This window comes from Heteronotia binoei, chromosome 4, assembly GCF_032191835.1.
Source record: "Heteronotia binoei isolate CCM8104 ecotype False Entrance Well chromosome 4, APGP_CSIRO_Hbin_v1, whole genome shotgun sequence".
In the NCBI taxonomy this organism is placed as follows: Eukaryota; Metazoa; Chordata; class Lepidosauria; order Squamata; family Gekkonidae; genus Heteronotia; species Heteronotia binoei.
Window position 1 is genome coordinate 169723471 of NC_083226.1, and position 17274 is coordinate 169740744.

The 17274-nt window shown below is 52.8% G+C and overlaps 1 protein-coding gene across 1 annotated transcript in view; it reads left to right on the forward strand.

Moving 5' to 3' along the window:
* Positions 1-488: 488 nt before the first annotated feature.
* Positions 489-17274, forward strand: part of SKOR2 (SKI family transcriptional corepressor 2) — a 67938-nt gene continuing 51152 nt past the window's right edge. The window contains exons 1-3 of the mRNA XM_060236605.1: positions 489-587; positions 648-2915; positions 14975-15035. Of these exons, the coding sequence (XP_060092588.1) occupies positions 489-587; positions 648-2915; positions 14975-15035 (2428 nt within the window). The remainder of the gene's footprint in view (positions 588-647; positions 2916-14974; positions 15036-17274) is intronic.

Here is a 17274-nt window from a genome sequence, read left to right on the forward strand (position 1 = left end):
AGAGAGAGCACAAGAGAGAGAGAGAGCACAAGAGGAGCTCCTGCTACCAACAAAAAAAAAAAAGCCGGGGATGGGTGGATGGATGATAGACAGACAGACAGACAGACATCCTTTCCCTTTGTCTTGAGGGGCTAATTGTAAGCAATGTTCCCTCTAAGCTGCAGAGCTTTGTGAGCAAAAATTCTACTTTGTGAGCTCCTGGCATTCAAGTTGTGAGCTACTGCGTAAATGATTGTGCTCTGGGGTCCTCCTTCCTGAGCTAAGACGAAAAGGTGTGAGCTGGAGGCTAAAAATCTGAGCTAGCTCACACTAACTCAGTTTAGCGGGAACACAGATCTTAAGCCAATTGCGAAGGACTCTACTCAAAGGCCAATTGTCAATCAATTTAAAATCCAGGTTGTCTCTCCGGCAGCAAGTCCTCACTGGCTTTCTCTCTCTTTCCACCGCAGGCCGCTGGCGAGGGAGTCTCCGTGGGGGCCCCGGGGACCATGGCCGGCAGCCCCCTGCCCGGCCCCGCCGACCTCCTCCTGGCCGCCCCGTCGGGGGCCTTTCCCGGAGACGCCTTGAGCCAAGGGGCCTCTTCTTCAGTGGCAGGAGCTTCTTCGGTGGTGGCCCCACCGCGGGGCTCGTCGACGTCGCAGCAGCAGCCGCCGCCGCCGCTGGGCGGCATGAAGCCCAACCAGGTGGGCCAGGTGATCCTGTACGGCATCCCCATCGTCTCGCTGGTGATCGACGGGCAGGAGCGGCTGTGCTTGGCGCAGATCTCCAACACGCTGCTGAAGAGCTTCAGCTACAACGAGATCCACAACCGTCGGGTGGCGCTGGGCATCACGTGCGTGCAGTGCACCCCGGTGCAGCTGGAGATCCTCCGCCGGGCGGGGGCCATGCCCATCTCGTCGCGGCGCTGCGGGATGATCACCAAGCGGGAGGCGGAGCGCCTGTGCAAGTCGTTCCTGGGCGAGAACCGGCCGCCCAAGCTGCCCGACAACTTCGCCTTCGACGTGTCGCACGAGTGCGCCTGGGGCTGCCGCGGCAGCTTCATCCCCGCGCGCTACAACAGCTCCCGCGCCAAGTGCATCAAGTGCAGCTACTGCAGCATGTACTTCTCGCCCAACAAGTTCATCTTCCACTCGCACCGCACCCCGGAGGCCAAGTACACGCAGCCCGACGCCGCCAACTTCAACTCGTGGCGGCGCCACCTCAAGCTGACCGACAAGGCCCCGCAGGACGAGCTGGTCTTCGCCTGGGAGGACGTCAAGGCCATGTTCAACGGGGGGAGCCGCAAGCGGGCCCTCCCCACCGCCGCCCACTCCTCGCACCACCAAGGCCCGCCGTCCAGGGGCCCGCCGGCTCACTGCCACCCGCTGGGCGCCGTCAAGGCGGCGGTGGTGGGGGTGGGGGGAGGCCTGCTGGGCCCCCACCTCCTGGGGGGCCCCCCGCCGCCCCCTCCGCCCCCGCCGGACTTGCACGCCAAGCGGGGCCGCTTCGACGACGACGAGGAGCTGCAGGAAGCCGTGGCCGCCGCGGCTGCTGCTGCGGCCGTCGTGGCGCACGGCGGAGGCGCAGCCAGCAAAGGCCAGCGCAGCTACCCGGTGATCCCGGTGCCCAGCAAAGGGGCGTCGTTCGGGGGCGTCTTGCAGAAGTTCCCCGCCTGCGGGGGTCTCTTCCCGCACCCTTACGGCTTCCCGGCGGCCGCTTTCAGCCTCTGCCACAAGAAGGAGGACTCCGACGGGCTCGGGGTGGGCGCGCAAGGCGGCCCCGCCGGGCACAAAGCGGCTGGAGGCGCCCCGACGGCGGGCGCGGGACTCTCTGGGCTTTTCTGGCCCGGCACCAGGAAGGACGCTGCAGCCGCCGCCGCCGCGGCTTTCTACCCGCCTTTCTGCATGTTCTGGCCGCCTCGTACCCCGGGGGGGCTGCCGGGGCTGCCCACTTACCTGCAGCCGCCGCCTCAGCCCCCCAGCTGCACGGCTCTGGGCGGAGAGAGCCCCAGCTTGCTGCGCCAAGCCTTCTTGGACCTTTCCGAGCCCGGCGGCGAGGGGGGAGCCGCGGGGTTGGGCACGCCGCCCTCCGCCGCCGCTCCTCCGGCAGGCAGCGGCAGTAGCAGCGGAGAGCCGCGGGGCTTCGACGGCAGCGGGGACGCGGCTCGGTCTCCGGCGGCGGAAGGGGGAGGCGGTGGAGGAAGCGGGTCCCGAGGCCCCTCGGCTCACCAGCCCCACCTGCTGGAGGCGGGGCAGCCCCGGGGCAAGGCGGCGTCGGGCTACCACCACTCCAGCGCCTTCCGCCCCGTCGGGGGCAAGGAGGACTCGGAGAGCCTGGCCAAGCTGCACCACCACCACCAGCCCCGCGCCTCCGCTTCTCCGCCGCCGCCCCTCCTGCTGCTGCCCCCCGAGCCCGAGGGCTGCGAGAGGCCCCACCCCCACCCCCCGACGGGGCACCGCCTCCTCTCCCCCGGGGGCACCAGCTGCAGCTACCCCAGCGAAGACAGCAGCGAGGAAGAGGAGGAAGAAGAAGAGGACGAGGAGGAAGAGCCCGAGGTGGACGTCGAGAGCCACAAGCAGCCCGGGGAGGAAGAGGACGAGGAGGAAGGAGAGGAGGAGGAGGAGGAAGGGGGCCAGCCGGGCCTGGGGGAACCCCTAGGGGGCGCCGGCCGTTACCTCCAGAGCCGGGGCTTGACGGACAAAGGGCTCGTCGTCCACGACAGCAGGGCGAACGCTTCCGCCGGCCCGACGACGACGGGGCCTTTCCAGCTGACCCCCTGCAGGGCCGCCCCGGAGGAGGAGAAAGGCGCAGGGGCCAACGCGGAGCAGCTCCTGCCTCCCCCTCCGCCCCCCTGCCCCGCCAAAGGGGCCGACAGCGGCGGGAGCAGCCCCACCCTCCACCCTTCCGCCGAGGAGCCACCGCCCCCTTACAAAGATGTAAATATATCGTCCTTTCTCCCCCCCCTCCCCTCCCCGGCTTTTCGGAGCCCATTGTTTGTATTGAAAGACACCTCTGGCTGTGGGCGGGGGGGGGGGTTCCAGAGACGGGAGGGGAAGATGAATCGCCGGAGGGCTGGGGGGGGTCTCCTCTCTTTTTCTTCGCCCCCCCCCCCCACCAAAACCCATCCTTAATAGTCGCAGAGATGAGATTGACAAGGCCGGGAAGGAGGAACGGGGAAGGTTTGCTCTAGCAGCTGTAATGCAAAAAAGGAAAGGGAAAGGTAGTCCCCTGTGCAAACACCAGTCCTTTCCGATTCTGGGGTGACGTCGCTTTCACGTTTTCACCGCAGACTTTTGTTACGGGGTGGCTCGCCGTTGCCTTCCCCAGTCGTCTGCGCTTTCCCTTCAGCAAGCTGGGGACTCATTTGGCCGACCTCGGAAGGATGGAAGGCTGAGTCAACCTCGAGCCGGCTATCTGAAACCAGCTTCTGCTGGGATCGAACTCAGGTCGTGCGCAGAAGGTTCCTGCGGTACTGCAGCTTTACCACGCTGCGCCACGGGGCTCTCTAATTACTGCTAGCCACAGTGAAAAAAGGTCAAGGTAGTCTCCTGTGCAGGCACCAGTCGTTTCTGACTCTGGCGTGACGTTGCTTTCACAACGTTTTCACGGCAGACTTTTGCTACGGGGTGGTTTGCCATTGCCTTCCCCAGTCATCTACACTCCCCCCCCCCACACCCAGCAAGCCGGGGACTCATTTGGCCGACCTCGGAAGGATGGAAGGCTGAGTCAACCTCCAGCCGGCTACCTGAAAACCCAGCTTCCGCCAGGGATCAAACTCAGGTCGTGAGCAGAGGGCTCCGACTGCAGTACTGCAGCTCTAACACTCTGCGCCACGGGGCTCTTCTGTAATGTACAAAACCCCTTGTCAATTTCACTGGTGCCATAGTTTTACTAGCAGGGCCCCCGAGCCTCCTTCCTTTCCAGTCCCTCTCTGATGTGGGGTCGGAAACCAAGAGCGGAAGAGATTTAAAGTGAAAACAAGGGTCTGATCCGAGGGGGTAGAAGATCCAGACCCACCCCCCACCCCCCAAAAAAACCCGGAGTCCTATTTCACCCCAATGAATTTGAAGGAGGGAGGCTCTGTTTTGTCTCCCACCTTTTGAACTCAAGGTTTTCAAAAGAGATGCTTTTGGGTCTGGAAGGATGCTGTCCGGTGGGTTCATTTTCTGCACCCCATTGTGAAAGTATGAAGTTTCTAGCAACTCCCTCCCCTATCCCCCACTCTCATTACAAATACTGGGTACGATCCACAGTGACAACCCAATTATTCCCACTGGAAAAGGAATTTTTTTAAAAAGGTAAAGGTAGTCCCCTGTGCAAGCACCAGTCGTTTCCAACTCTAGGGTGACGTTGCACCAGGATGTTTTCACGGCAGACTTTTTATAGTGTGGTTTGCCCTTTCCTTCCCCAGTCATCTACACTTTCCCCCAGCAAGCTGGGTGCTCATTTTACCGACCTCAGAAGGATGGAAGGTGGAGTCAACCTCCAGCCGGCTACCTGAACTCAGCTTCCACCGGGATCTAATGCAGGTCCTGAGTAGAGCTTAGGACTGCAGTACTGCAGCTTTACCAAGCCCCAGCTTAAATCAAGGGGATCTGAAAGCACTCCTTGGGTGCGTTCACACCTTACACCAAACAATGTTTTTTGCAAGTGGATTTTTACTGTATAAGAATAGCAAAAATCCACTTGCAAAACACATCATTTAGTCTTGTGTGAACGCACCCCTTGACTTGAACGTAAAGTCGAGTTGCAGTCTGTCCCGGGTGGAGATGTGATCCGTCTCTCAATTGGGCAGAAATGCGGCGCAGGTAGTACTTCGGCAGGCAGTGAGTGTGATCCAGAGATCACTTAAGCAAGGCAACATGGATTTAAGGAAAAGCAAAAAAGGGAAAGAAACTTAACCCAAAAACTGGAGTAAGAAACCTGAAAGGTTAATATGCAATGAAAGGGCCAAACGTTAACTCTTGGCCCATAGGTTCTGACCTTACACCTATTTTGATCAATTCTGGACCAAGTGGTTTACAATAAGACGCTGGATGCAATATCTATGCCCTTGATTAAGACATAAGGCTGTAGAATAAGAGGCCTCAAGAATATCTTTAAGCCTTTGTCACTTCATTAGATTTCCTTGTGGTCCAGCATTGTTCTATAGTTTTAATAAGGTAAAGGAGATTGTGAGCTGCTCTGAGACTCTTCGGAGTGGAGGGCGGGATATAAATCCAATATCTTCTTCTTCTTCTTCTTCTTCCTCTTCCTCTTCCTCTTCTTCCTCTACTTCCTCCTCTTCCTCTTCTTCCTCTTCCTCCTCTTCCTCCTCTTCTTCCTCCTCTTCTTCTTCCTCTTCTTCCTCTTCCTCTTCCTCTTCCTCCTCCTCCTCCTATGGGCCAATATGTGTACTTACCTTTCTGACCTCTGAAGAAGACCAGTCTAGGTTGAAACATGTCAGGTCAAGTTGAGTGGGTTCCCATTATGGTTTTATGATCGTTCATAGGATAGAGGCTTATGATGGGCCCTTAAACGGTTTTAGCTTTCTACAATAAATACATGTATGTTGGTGTATGATTTAGTTTACAGTTTGTTTTTAATGTTTGGCCCTTTAATTGCATATTAACCCGACACGGATTTAAGCCAATGCCTTGGCCTCTCACCTGCAACCTTGTCCCGCCCACCTTCCCAGCTGCATAAAGCCGTTGCTGTTTGTATAATCCCTATTCCCTTCGGATTCGACGCTTTCAGAGTAAGCCAGCATGGGGAAATCCGTGAGAATCTGATGTCAGCCACCTTTGGTGCCCAGCTGGATAACAACAACGTTAAATTACACCTTGAGGGTCAAGCCAATGAACCGGATGCTATTTTCAGCACCGATTTCAGAGCTAGTAAACATCTAACCTGAATTGGATTGATAGATCTTAATTGTATCCCATCGACTAGAAGACCTGTATCTCAGAGAGCCAGTTTGGTATAGTGGTGAAGTGTGCAGACACTTATCTGGGAGAACCGGGTTTGATTCCCCACTCCTCCACTTGCACCTGCTAGCATGGCCTTGGGTCAGCCATAGCTCTGGCAGAGGTTGTCCTTGAAAAGGCAGCTGCTGTGAGAGCCCTCTCCAGCCCCACCCACCTCAGAGGGGGTTTGCTGTGGGGGAAGGAGATACAGGAGATTGTAAGCCGCTCTGATTCAGAGAGAAGGGCAGGGTATAAATCTGCGGTCTTTTTCAGACTTCAGGAACAAGACACATGCCACCTTAGACTGCAGAGGTGTGCTCCCGTCGCTAAACACTTATCTTCTTTTTTTTTTTTAAAGGACTGCATCTAGAAACCTAGCATCTCAAGGGGAAAGCTAGGCTAAAATCCTAAGATACTAGTTTTCCACATGAAGAGAAAGGTCGGGATTTTTGTTTGCTTGTATGTATGGGGAAGTGTCCACTCCGGTGAAGTCTCCTCTGCAGTCTGGGGTGGTACAGCCCAGGCAGAAGTCCTATAACTACCCTGACCTGGATAACCCAAGCTAGCCGGATCTCATCAGATCTCGGAAGCTAAGAAGGATCAGCTCCGGCTAGTATTGGGATGGGAGACCTCCAAGGTAGACCAGAGTCCTGATGCAGAGGAAGGAAATGGCCGACCACCTCTGAAAGGTCTCTTGCCTAAAAAACAAGTCTAGCTCGCCACCTAGTGGTGCATAACGCAAAAAGAGGTGGAACTTCTGGCTGCCAGACAATCTTAGGATCTCCTGAACAAGCTACACCCTAATATATGATGGTGATCATTATTAATTCATTAATTAAGTCTTATTTCCACTTGCTGATTGGGAGAAAGTGGGAGAACGGGAGGTGGGGGGGAAACGCCACAGTCCAGCTTTTAAACACCACCACCACCCCTTGACTTCATAAGGTGAACACTTGTTTAATTTTCTCCCATCTTAAAATCAGGGAGATGTGCACGTTGACTCAGAAGAAGGGGTGGAATTCTAGCAGGAGCTTTTTTTTTTGCATATTAGGCCACACCCCCTGATGTAGCCAATCCTCCAAAAGCCTACAAGGCTCTTTTTTGTAAGCTCTTGGAGGATTGGCCACATCAGGGGTGTGTGGCCTAATATGCAAAGGAGCTTCTGCTAGAATTCCACCCTTGCTCAGAAGTAAGTCCAACCTTCTCAATGACATTTCCTCCCAAATAACCACAGCCTCAAACAGTTCTAGGTCTTCCTCAAAAGAGATGTGCTTGAAATCATGGTGTTTGTATCCTGCCTTTCTCTCCAGTGCGGTCCCAAAGCACTTTCCATCAGCCTCCTCTCCTCCATTTTATCTTCACAACAAACAGGGCGCTTTTTTTTATTAGGCCGCACCCCTCTGTTGTAGCCAATCCTCCAAGAGCTTACAGGGCTCTTAGTACACCGCCTACTGCAAGCTCTTGGAGGATTGGTTCCATCAGGGGTGTGTGGCCTAATATGCAAAGGAGTTCCTGCTACAAAAAAACCCTGAAAACAACCCTGTGAGGAAGGTTAGGCTGGAAGCTTGTGAATGGTCCAAGGTCAGCCAGCCAGCCAGCTTTCATGGCACAGTGGTGATTCGAACCCAGTCCCTCCCCTCAAGGCCTTAGTCCGCCACTTGAAACCACTACACCACGCTGCTTGACTTCCTTCCATAAGATGTAATTAGGATTCATTTTTGGCCATGGTCATTTCTTTGTACTCCTCACCAGTAGTGGCTGGCACCCAATTGCCCTTTGTTCTCAGCCTCCTTTTCTTGGGAGTAAGGTAGACTTGCCAGTCCCCAGGTCCCAGCAGGGGTTGTCCCGCTTTCCCAGGCTCCTTCCTGCTCCCAATCAACTGGCCGGCAGAAGGAAGCCCCGCCCCCACAGCCACCATGTTCCTTTTCACCTTGGAGGCTTCAGACTCCACTTGGAAAGGCTTCCTCTTAGGATGGTGTGTCTGTGTCTTTAAGGCTGAATGGGGGCGGAGGGAGCAGGCATGGCTGCTCCCAGTGGCTGTGAAAGCAGCCCAGACCCTACGTTGGTTGCAGGAACTTTTCAGAGGTCGTTTGTATAGGAAAGGTAATCCTGAACCTTTGATTGCTCTGTGTTATTTTGAAGAAGCTGGAAGTTCAGCAACTCGTGAGTAGAGATGCCAATGAAACCCCAGGTGGGAGCAGGCCCTCCCCCACTTCAGAATCATAAGGGGAGAGAGAGAAATGTCTGCTGGGCACTTCATTATTCCCTATGGAGATCGATTCCCATAGGGCATAATGGAGAATTGATCTGGGGGTATCTTGGGCTTTGGAGGGACTGTTTTTTGAGGTAGAGGCACTGAATTTTCAGCACAGCATCTGATGACTCTCCTCAAAACGCTCTCCAAGTTTCAAAACGATTGGACCAGGGGATCCAATTCTATGAGCCTCAAAAGAAGGTGCCCCTATATTTTATTATTTCTAATGTAGGGAAGGCATTTAAAAGGTGTGCGGTTCCTTTAAATGTGGTGGCCAGAACTCCCTTTGGAGTTCAATTGTGCTTGTCACAACTTTGCTTATGGCTCCACCCCCAATGTCTCCTGGCTCTACCCCCAAAGTCTCCTGGCTCCACTCCCAAAGTCCCCAGATATCTCATGAATTGAACTTGGCAACCCAAGAGTAAGACCAATTGATTTCAGTGGGTTTCTTCTAAGAAACCTGCCTAGGGAACATAAGCCTTGGGACCTCAGGGAGGTGAGAATTCTCTTTGTAAACCAAACCAGGAGTTCAACTAACTAAGAGACTCAAAGCAGACTGAACACAACATGAGAAGAACATCAGAAGAGCCCTGCTGGATCAGACCAGTGGTCCATCTAATCCATCATCCTGTCTCACCCAGTGGCCTACCATTTCCTCGGGAAGGCCAACAACAGGGCAGAGAGGCTGAGGCCTCCATAAGAACATCAGAAGAGCCCTGCTGGATCAGAACAGCAGTCCATCTAGTCCAGCATCCTGCTTCATATGGTGGCCAATCAGTTCCTCTGGAGGGCCAACAACAGGGCATAAGAGGTAGTGGCCTCCATAAGAATGTAAGAAGTGCTCTGCTGGATCAGACCAGTGGCCCACCTAGTCTAGCATCCTGTCTCACACAGTGGCCAACCAGTTCCTCTGGAGGAACAACAACAGGGCAGAGAGACCGAGGCCTCCATAAGAACATCAGAAGAGCCCTGCTGGATCAGACCATGAGGGTCCATCTAGTCCAGCATCCTGTCTCACACAGTGGCCAACCAGATCCTCTGGAGGGCTAACAACGGGGCATAGAGGCCTCGGCCTCCATAAGAACATATGAAGAGCCCTGCTGAATCAGACCAGTGGTCCATCTAGTTTAGCATCCTGTCTCACCCAGTGGCCTACCAGTTCCTCTGAGGGGCCAACAACATGGCAGGCTGAGGCCTTCCTAAGAACATCAGAAGAGCCCTGCTGGATTAGACCAGTGGTCCATCTAGTCCAGCATCCAGTCTCACACAGGGGCCAACCAGTTCCTCTGGACAGCCAACAACAGGGCATAGAGGCCGAGGCCTTCCTAAGAACATCAGAAGAGCCGTGCTGGATCAGACCAGTCATCCATCTAGTTCAGCATCCAGTCTCACACAGTGGCCAACCAGTTCCTCTGAAGGGCCAACAATAGGGCATAAGAGGCAGAGGCCCCTATAAGAACATAAGAGGAGCCCTGCTGCATCAGACCAATGGGCCATCTAGTCCAGCATCCTGACTCACACAGCGGCCAGCCAGTTCCTCTGGAGAGCCAACAATGGTGCATAGAGGCCAAGGCCTTTCTAAGAACATAAGAAGGTTCTGGGATTCAGAAGTTGACTACTGCCTCTGAGCATGGAGTTCCCTTTAGTCACCATGAAGACTCAGTTCACCACTGAAGCTCATAGCAAGTAGCGAGAGAGCAGCAGCCCGGTTTTCAGGGGTGAAACTGCCTCTGAACATACATACATACATACATTCATTCATTCATTCATTCATTCATTCATTCATTTATTTATTTATTTATTTATTTATTTATTTATTTATTTATTTATTTATTTATTTATTATTACATTCCATTTATATCCCGCCCTCTCCGCAAGCGGACTCAGGGCGGCTTACAACATCATAAAAACAATCAATTCAATAAAACATATAAAAACCATAATTTACTTATATCAATTTTAAAACCATTCTATAGCGCTGTTTCAGTCCAGTATAGGCGGTATTGACTTCCTGACTATGATCGCCAGCATTCTGTAGGATGTCCGGCGGCAGCCCTTTTTCAATCAGACCGCAAAAGCCTGTTTAAACAATTTGGTCTTACAGGCCCCGCGGAACGCCGACAAATCCCGCAGGGCCCTTATAGCTTCGGGGAGGGTGTTCCAAAGTTCTGGTGCTGCCACCGAAAAAGCCCTGGATCTCGTTATACATAGCCTGGCTTCTTTTTGGGCCAGGGGCAGACAACAGATTTTTTTGTCCCTGATCGCAGTGCTCTCTGGGGGATATATGGGGAAAGGCGGTCCCGTAGATAGGCAGGTCCCTGACCATAGAGGGCTTTAAAGGTTAATACCAACACCTTGAAGCGAACTCGGAACACAACAGGCAACCAGTGCAGCTCTCTCAGCACTGGCTGAATGTGCTCCCGTCGTGGTTCCATGGAGGTTCCATTGTAGGCTAACCATATGGCCATGCAGGGGTTGGAATTCTAACAGGAGCTCCTTTGCATATTAGGCCACACACTCCTGACGTAGCCAATCCACCAAGAGCTTACAAAAAAGAGCCTTGTAAACTCTTGGAGGATTGGCTACATCGGGGGTGTGTGGCCTAATATGCAAAGAAGCTGCTGCTAGAACTCCACCCCTGTGGCCACGAATCCACCAATGTTTCCCAAAAGCCATCTAAGAGGGTGATTGGTAGTACCCTAGAGACCAGTCATGGTGACTACAGGGAACTTCCACATTCAGAAGCGGTCACCTTCTGAATCCCAGTGCCCGAAGGCAACATCAGGGGAAGGTCTTGGCCTCTCTACCTTCTTGTTGGCCCTCCAGAGGAACTGGTTGGCCACTGTGTGAGACAGGATGCTGGACTAGATGGACCACTAGTCTGATCCAGCAGGGCTTTCCTTATGTTCTTAAGGAGGTCTCGGCCTCTCTGCCCTGCAGTTGCCAGTACAGAAGAACTGGTTGACCACTGTGTGAGACAGGATGTTGGATGAGATGGACCACTGCTTTAATCCAGCAGGACTCTTCTTATGTTCTTTGAAGGCTTTGGCCTCTATGCCCTGCTGTAGGCATAGAGGCCAGAGGAACTGGGTGGCCCCAGTGTGAGACAGGATGCTGGACTAGATGGACCACTGGTCTGATCCAGCAGAGCTCTTCTTATGTTCTTTGAAGGTCTTGACCTCTATGCCCTGTTCTTGGCTGTCCGGAGGAACTGATTGGCTCCCATGTGAGACAGGATGCTGGACTAGATGGACCACTGGTCTAATCCAGCAGGGCTCTTCTTATGTTCTTTGAAGCCTTCAGCCTCTCTACCCTGTTGTTGACCCTCCAAAGGAACTGATTGGCTACTGTGTGAGACAGGATGCTGGACTAGATGGACCACTAGTCTGATCCAGCAGGGCTTTCCTTATGTTCTTAAGGAGGTCTCGGCCTCTCTGCCCTGCAGTTGCCAGTACAGAAGAACTGGTTGACCACTGTGTGAGACAGGATGTTGGATGAGATGAACCACTGCTTTAATCCAGCAGGACTCTTCTTATGTTCTTTGAAGGCCTTGGCCTCTATGCCCTGTTGTAGGCATAGAGGCCAGAGGAACTGGGTGGCCCCTGTGTGAGACAGGATGCTGGACTAGATGGACCACTGGTCTGATCCAGCAGAGCTCTTCTTATGTTCTTTGAAGGTCTCGACCTCTATGCCCTGTTCTTGGCTGCCTGGAGGAACTGGTTGGCCCCCATGTGAGACAGGATGCTGGACTAGATGGACCACTGGTCTAATCCAGCAGGGCTCTTCTTATGTTCTTTGAAGCCTTCAGCCTCTCTGCCCTGTTGTTGACCCTCCAAAGGAACTGGTTGGCTACTGTGTGAAACAGGATGCTGGACTAGATGGACCACTAGTCTGATCCAGCAGGGCTTTCCTTATGTTCTTAAGGAGATCTCGGCCTCTCTGCCCTGCAGTTGCCAGTACAGAAGAACTGGTTGACCACTGTGTGAGACAGGATGTTGGATGAGATGGACCACTGCTCTAATCCAGCAGGACTCTTCTTATGTTCTTTGAAGGCCTTGGCCTCTATGCCCTGTTGTAGGCATAGAGGCCAGAGGAACTGGGTGGCCCCTGTGTGAGACAGGATGCTGGACTAGATGGACCACTGGTCTGATCCAGCAGAGCTCTTCTTATGTTCTTTGAAGGTCTTGACCTCTATGCCCTGTTCTTGGCTGTCCGGAGGAACTGGTTGGCCCCCATGTGAGACAGGATGCCGGACTAGATGGACCACTGGTCTAATCCAGCAGGGCTCTTCTTATGTTCTTTGAAGCCTTCAGCCTCTCTGCCCTGTTGTTGACCCTCCAAAGGAACTGATTGGCCACTGTGTGAGACAGGAGGCTGGACTAGATGGACCACTGAGCCAATCCAGCAGGGCTCTTCTGATGTTCCTATGGGGAAGGAGGTGAGCTTCGGAGATTCAAAGCCCCACAAGATGATGAAAACACAGAGCCAGGAAGCCACAGAATGGATTTCACCGGGAAGAGGCTTCCAATATTCCCTCGCATATAAAATCTCTGCAACTGGAAACTGCAAAGAGAAGGGCTGTGCATTTTCTCGTCCCTGGTGCTGTTAATTTTTTGTTCAGGAGGGGATGAAAACCGAAAACACCTTGCGGGGCCTTCCAAACGGCGATTCTCCATCTGCACTCTGCGTTGGTCCATTCTGCCCTCTGAGGATTCTCCTGTCTTATTCACCCACCTGGGCATTAGGGTTGAGTGGGATGGGGATTTACTCCCGAGGAAAAAATTGCAGCCAACAAGAGCCAGTTTTCCAGAAATCAGTGGGACATTCTCCCTGCAATCCTCTGAGATAACAAACGTTTTAGGGTAGGTTGGCCCCTGCCCATCTGAGCTCTTCACGAAAGGTGGTAAAAGACAGGGCTTTTTTGTAGCAGGAACTCCTTTGCATATTAGGCCACACAGCCCTGATGTAGCCAGGGGCGGCGCATGGGAGTAGGCGACCTAGGATATTGCCTAGGGTGTCAGGTCCCAACAGGGGTGCAGGGCAGGTGCCCCTTCCCTGCTCGCGCTATCCCTGAGCCTCCAACTGGATGCTGAGGGGTTGGAGGAACTCCCCCGGCCCCTCAGTCCCCAGAAACAATGGTGCTTTCAGTCCTCAGCGCTCTCCGAACTTAGAGAGTGCCGAGGACTGAAAATGTTGCATGTTCTTTCTGGACGTTGAGGGGTTGGAGAAAATTTCCCGGCCCCTCAGCACCCAGAAACAATGGTGTTTTCAGTCCTCAGCGCTCTCCGAACTCAGAAAGCGCTGAGGACTGAAAATACCGTGTGTTCTTTCTGGGTGCTGAGGGGTCAGAGTACATCCCCCGGCACCTCAGCACCCAGAAACAATGGTGCTTTCAGTCCTCAGCGCTCTCTGAACTCGGGGCTTTGAATCTCAGTGCCCAGAAACAATGGTGCTTTCAGTCCTCAGCGCTCTCTGAATTCAGAGAGTGCCAAAAATGCCGTGTGTTCTTTCTGGGCACTGAGGGGTCAGAGGAAATTCCCCGGCCCCTCAGCACCCAGAAACAATGGTCCTTTCAGTCCTCAGCACTCTCCGAACTTGTTGCTTTGAATATCAGTGCCCAGAAACAATGGTGCTTTCAGTCCTCAGCGCTCTCTCAACTCAGAGAGTGCCAAGGATTGAAAATGCCATGTGTTCTTTCTGGGTGCTGAGGGGCCAGAGAAACTCCCCCAGCCTCTCAGTGCCCAGAAACAATGGTGCTTTCAGTCCTCAGCGCTCTCCGAACTCGGAGCTTTGAATATCAGTGTCCATAAACAACGGTGCTTTCAGTCCTCAGTGCTCTCCGAACTCAGAGCTTTGAATCTCAGCGCCCAGAAACAATGGTGCTTTCAGTCCTCAGCGTTCTCTGAACTCGCTTTGAATATCAGTGTCCATAAACAACGGTGCTTTCAGTCCTCAGCGCTCTCCGAACTCGGGGCTTTGAATCTCAGTGCCCATAAACAACGGTGCTTTCAGTCCTCAGTGCTCTCCAAACTCGGAGCTCTGAATCTCCGAAGCTCACCCCCTTCCCCATAAGAACATCAAAAGCTGGATTGGATCAGTGGTCCATCTAGTCCACCATCCTGTCTCACACAGGGGCCAACCAGTTCCTCTGGAGAGCCAACAAAAGGCAGAGAAGGTGAAGTCTTCAAAGAACATAAGAACTCGGAGAGCACCGAGGGCTGAAAGTGCCATGTGTTCTTTCTGGGTGCTGAGGGGTCGGAGGAACTCCCTCAGCACCCAGAAACAATGGTACTTCTGTGACTGACATTATGACATCACCTCTGGGTGACAGCATCATGCTGTGCATGCGCTTTGCGCGCACACAAAAACTTTTCCCTGGTGGGAGGGGGGGTAGGCACGCATCAAGGTTCTGCCTTGACCGGCAGAACCCCACACGCCGGCCCTGAATGTAGCCAATCCTCCAAGAACTTACAGGGCTCTTCGTACAGGGCCTACTGTAAGCTCAACGATGATTGGCTACATCTTTGGGTGTGGCCTAATATGCAAAGGTGTTCTTGCTATCAAAAAAAGCCCTGGTTAAAGGTCCATTTGGTGAGGTTAAAGGTATATTCCCCCCACACACACCTTTCCCAACCCAGCACTTGGGGACACCTTCCGGCGGCTGCAATTCTCCTGAGTGTTCCTGTTGTGTCTCTGGGAGAGCAAGCCTTCTAACTGGTTCTTAGGAATGCATGGGTAGGCTGTATTGGGGAGATTAATTCTTTCTCTCTCTCTCTTCTTTGTTTCATGCTGGTAGATTCAGAAGACCAAGGAAGGGCTGCAAGTTGTCATATCCGCGAAGGAAGACACCTTCACAGGCAAGCAAAGCCAGGATTTGACTTTCCTCTTGGGGGCGGATTCCAGCAGCAATAAGGAGGTCCTGACTCACATCTCCTGGCCTGCCTAGACTCTCCCTTGTAGCTCTTCACCACCTTCATGACCTTGAGAGAACCACTTCTCTGGGTCCATCTGTATCTAGAGGGGGAGGCGAGGGGGCTGGCGTTAACACGCAGGTTCACATGTGTATGGCTCGTAAACACAACTATACAGACACATTTGTATGTAGATAGATCCAGGTGGGCAGTCGTGTTGGTCTGAAGCAGTAAAACAAAGCAAGAGTAAGTTTGGTGTAGTGGTTAAGTGTGCGGACTCTTATCTGGGAGAACCGGGTTTGATTCCCCACTCCTCCACTTGCACCTGCTGGAATGGCCTTGGGTCAGCTATAGCTCTGGCAGAGGTTGTCCTTGAAAGGGCAGCTGCTGTGAGAGCCCTCTCCAGCCCCACCCACCTCACAGGGTGTCTGTAGTGGGGGAGGAAGGTAAAGGAGATTGTGAGCCGCTCTGAGACTCTTTGGATTGGAGGGCGGGATATAAATCCAGTATCTTCATCTACCTCACAGGGTGTCTGTTGTGGGGGAAGAAGGGAAAGGAGATTGTGAGCCGCTCTGAGACTCTTCGGAGTGGAGGGCGGGATATAAATCCAATATCTTCATCTACCTCACAGGGTGTCTGTGGTGGGGGAGGAAGGGAAAGGAGATTGTGAGCCGCTCTGAGACTTTTTGGAGTGGAGGGCGGGATATAAATCCAATATCTTCATCTACCTCACAGGGGGTCTGTTGTGGGGGAGGAAGGTAAAGGAGATTGTGAGCCGCTCTGAGACTCTTCGGAGTGGAGGGTGGGATATAAATCCAATACCTTCATCTACCTCACAGGGTGTCTGTTGTGGGGGAGGAAGGGAAAGGAGATGGTGAGCCGCTCTGAGACTCTTCGGAATGGAGGGCGGGATATAAATCCAATACCTTCATCTACCTCACAGGGTGTCTGTTGTGGGGGAGGAAGGGAAAGGAGATTGTGAGCCGCTCTTAGACTCTTCGGAGTGGAGGGCGGGATATAAATCCAATATCTTCATCTACCTCACAGGGTGTCTGTTGTGGGGGAGGAAGGGAAAGGAGATTGTGAGCCGCTCTGAGACTCTTCGGAGTGGAGGGCGGGATATAAATCCAATATCTTCTTCTTCTTCAAGTTGCACCTTTAAGACCAACAAAATTTTATTCAGAATGTAAGCTTTCATGTGCTCTAAGCACACTTCATCAGACAATAGGATGGAATGGCAAGCAGTCCTAAGCATAGAGAAATTGGGCAGTGAGTTAGCATGCAGTCGTGGAAATGTTTTTAAGCAGATTAAAAGAGTCACACGTTGGGGTTTGGTGTTTGTTTGTTAGTGTTAACTGGGCTGAAACAACAACGAAAGCAGATTGATGTCCATGTACTAAACCCATCCTGGGTGTGAAGTGCTATAGAATCAGAATCACAGAATTGGAAGGGACCTCCAGAGTCATCTAGTCCAACCCCCTGCACAATGCAGGCAACTCACAAACACCTCCCCCTAAATTCACAGGATCTTCATCGCTGTCAGATGGCCATCTAGCCTCTGTTTCAAAACCTCCAAGGAAGAAGAGCCCACCACCTCCTGAGGAGGAAGCCTGTTCCACTGAGGAACCGCTCTAAACTCACAGACAGCTCCCCTAAATTCACAGGATCTTCATCGCTGTCAGAGGGCCATCTAGCCTCTATTTCAAAACCACCAAGGAAGGAGAGCCCACCACCTCCTGAGGAGGAAGCCTGTTCCACTGAGGAACCGCTCTAAACTCACAGACACCTCCCCCTAAATTCACAGGATCTTCATTGCTGTCAGATGGCCATCTAGCCTCTGTATAGAATCATAGAAATAAATGAGTGTCTGTTGTAATGTTTTTGTTGTTCAGTCTCTGGGTTAAAATGAGGGCCTGGGTTTCTCAGAGGTTTGATTTAAACATGTAACGCACATATAAAGATAATTCTAGCTTGCCGTTAGAAAAAAGAATACATTAAAATATAGTGGAAGGTGGGCTAGCATATGAAAACAGATAAACAGCCAGTATCCCTGTTTTGAGTATGTCAGTACAAAAACATTATTCTGATACACTATTATTTAGAGCCCAGATCAACAAAGTTTAATTCTGGGTATAAGCTTTCGTGTGCATGTAGGCTTTATCAGATTTCGCAGGGCTTTTTTTGT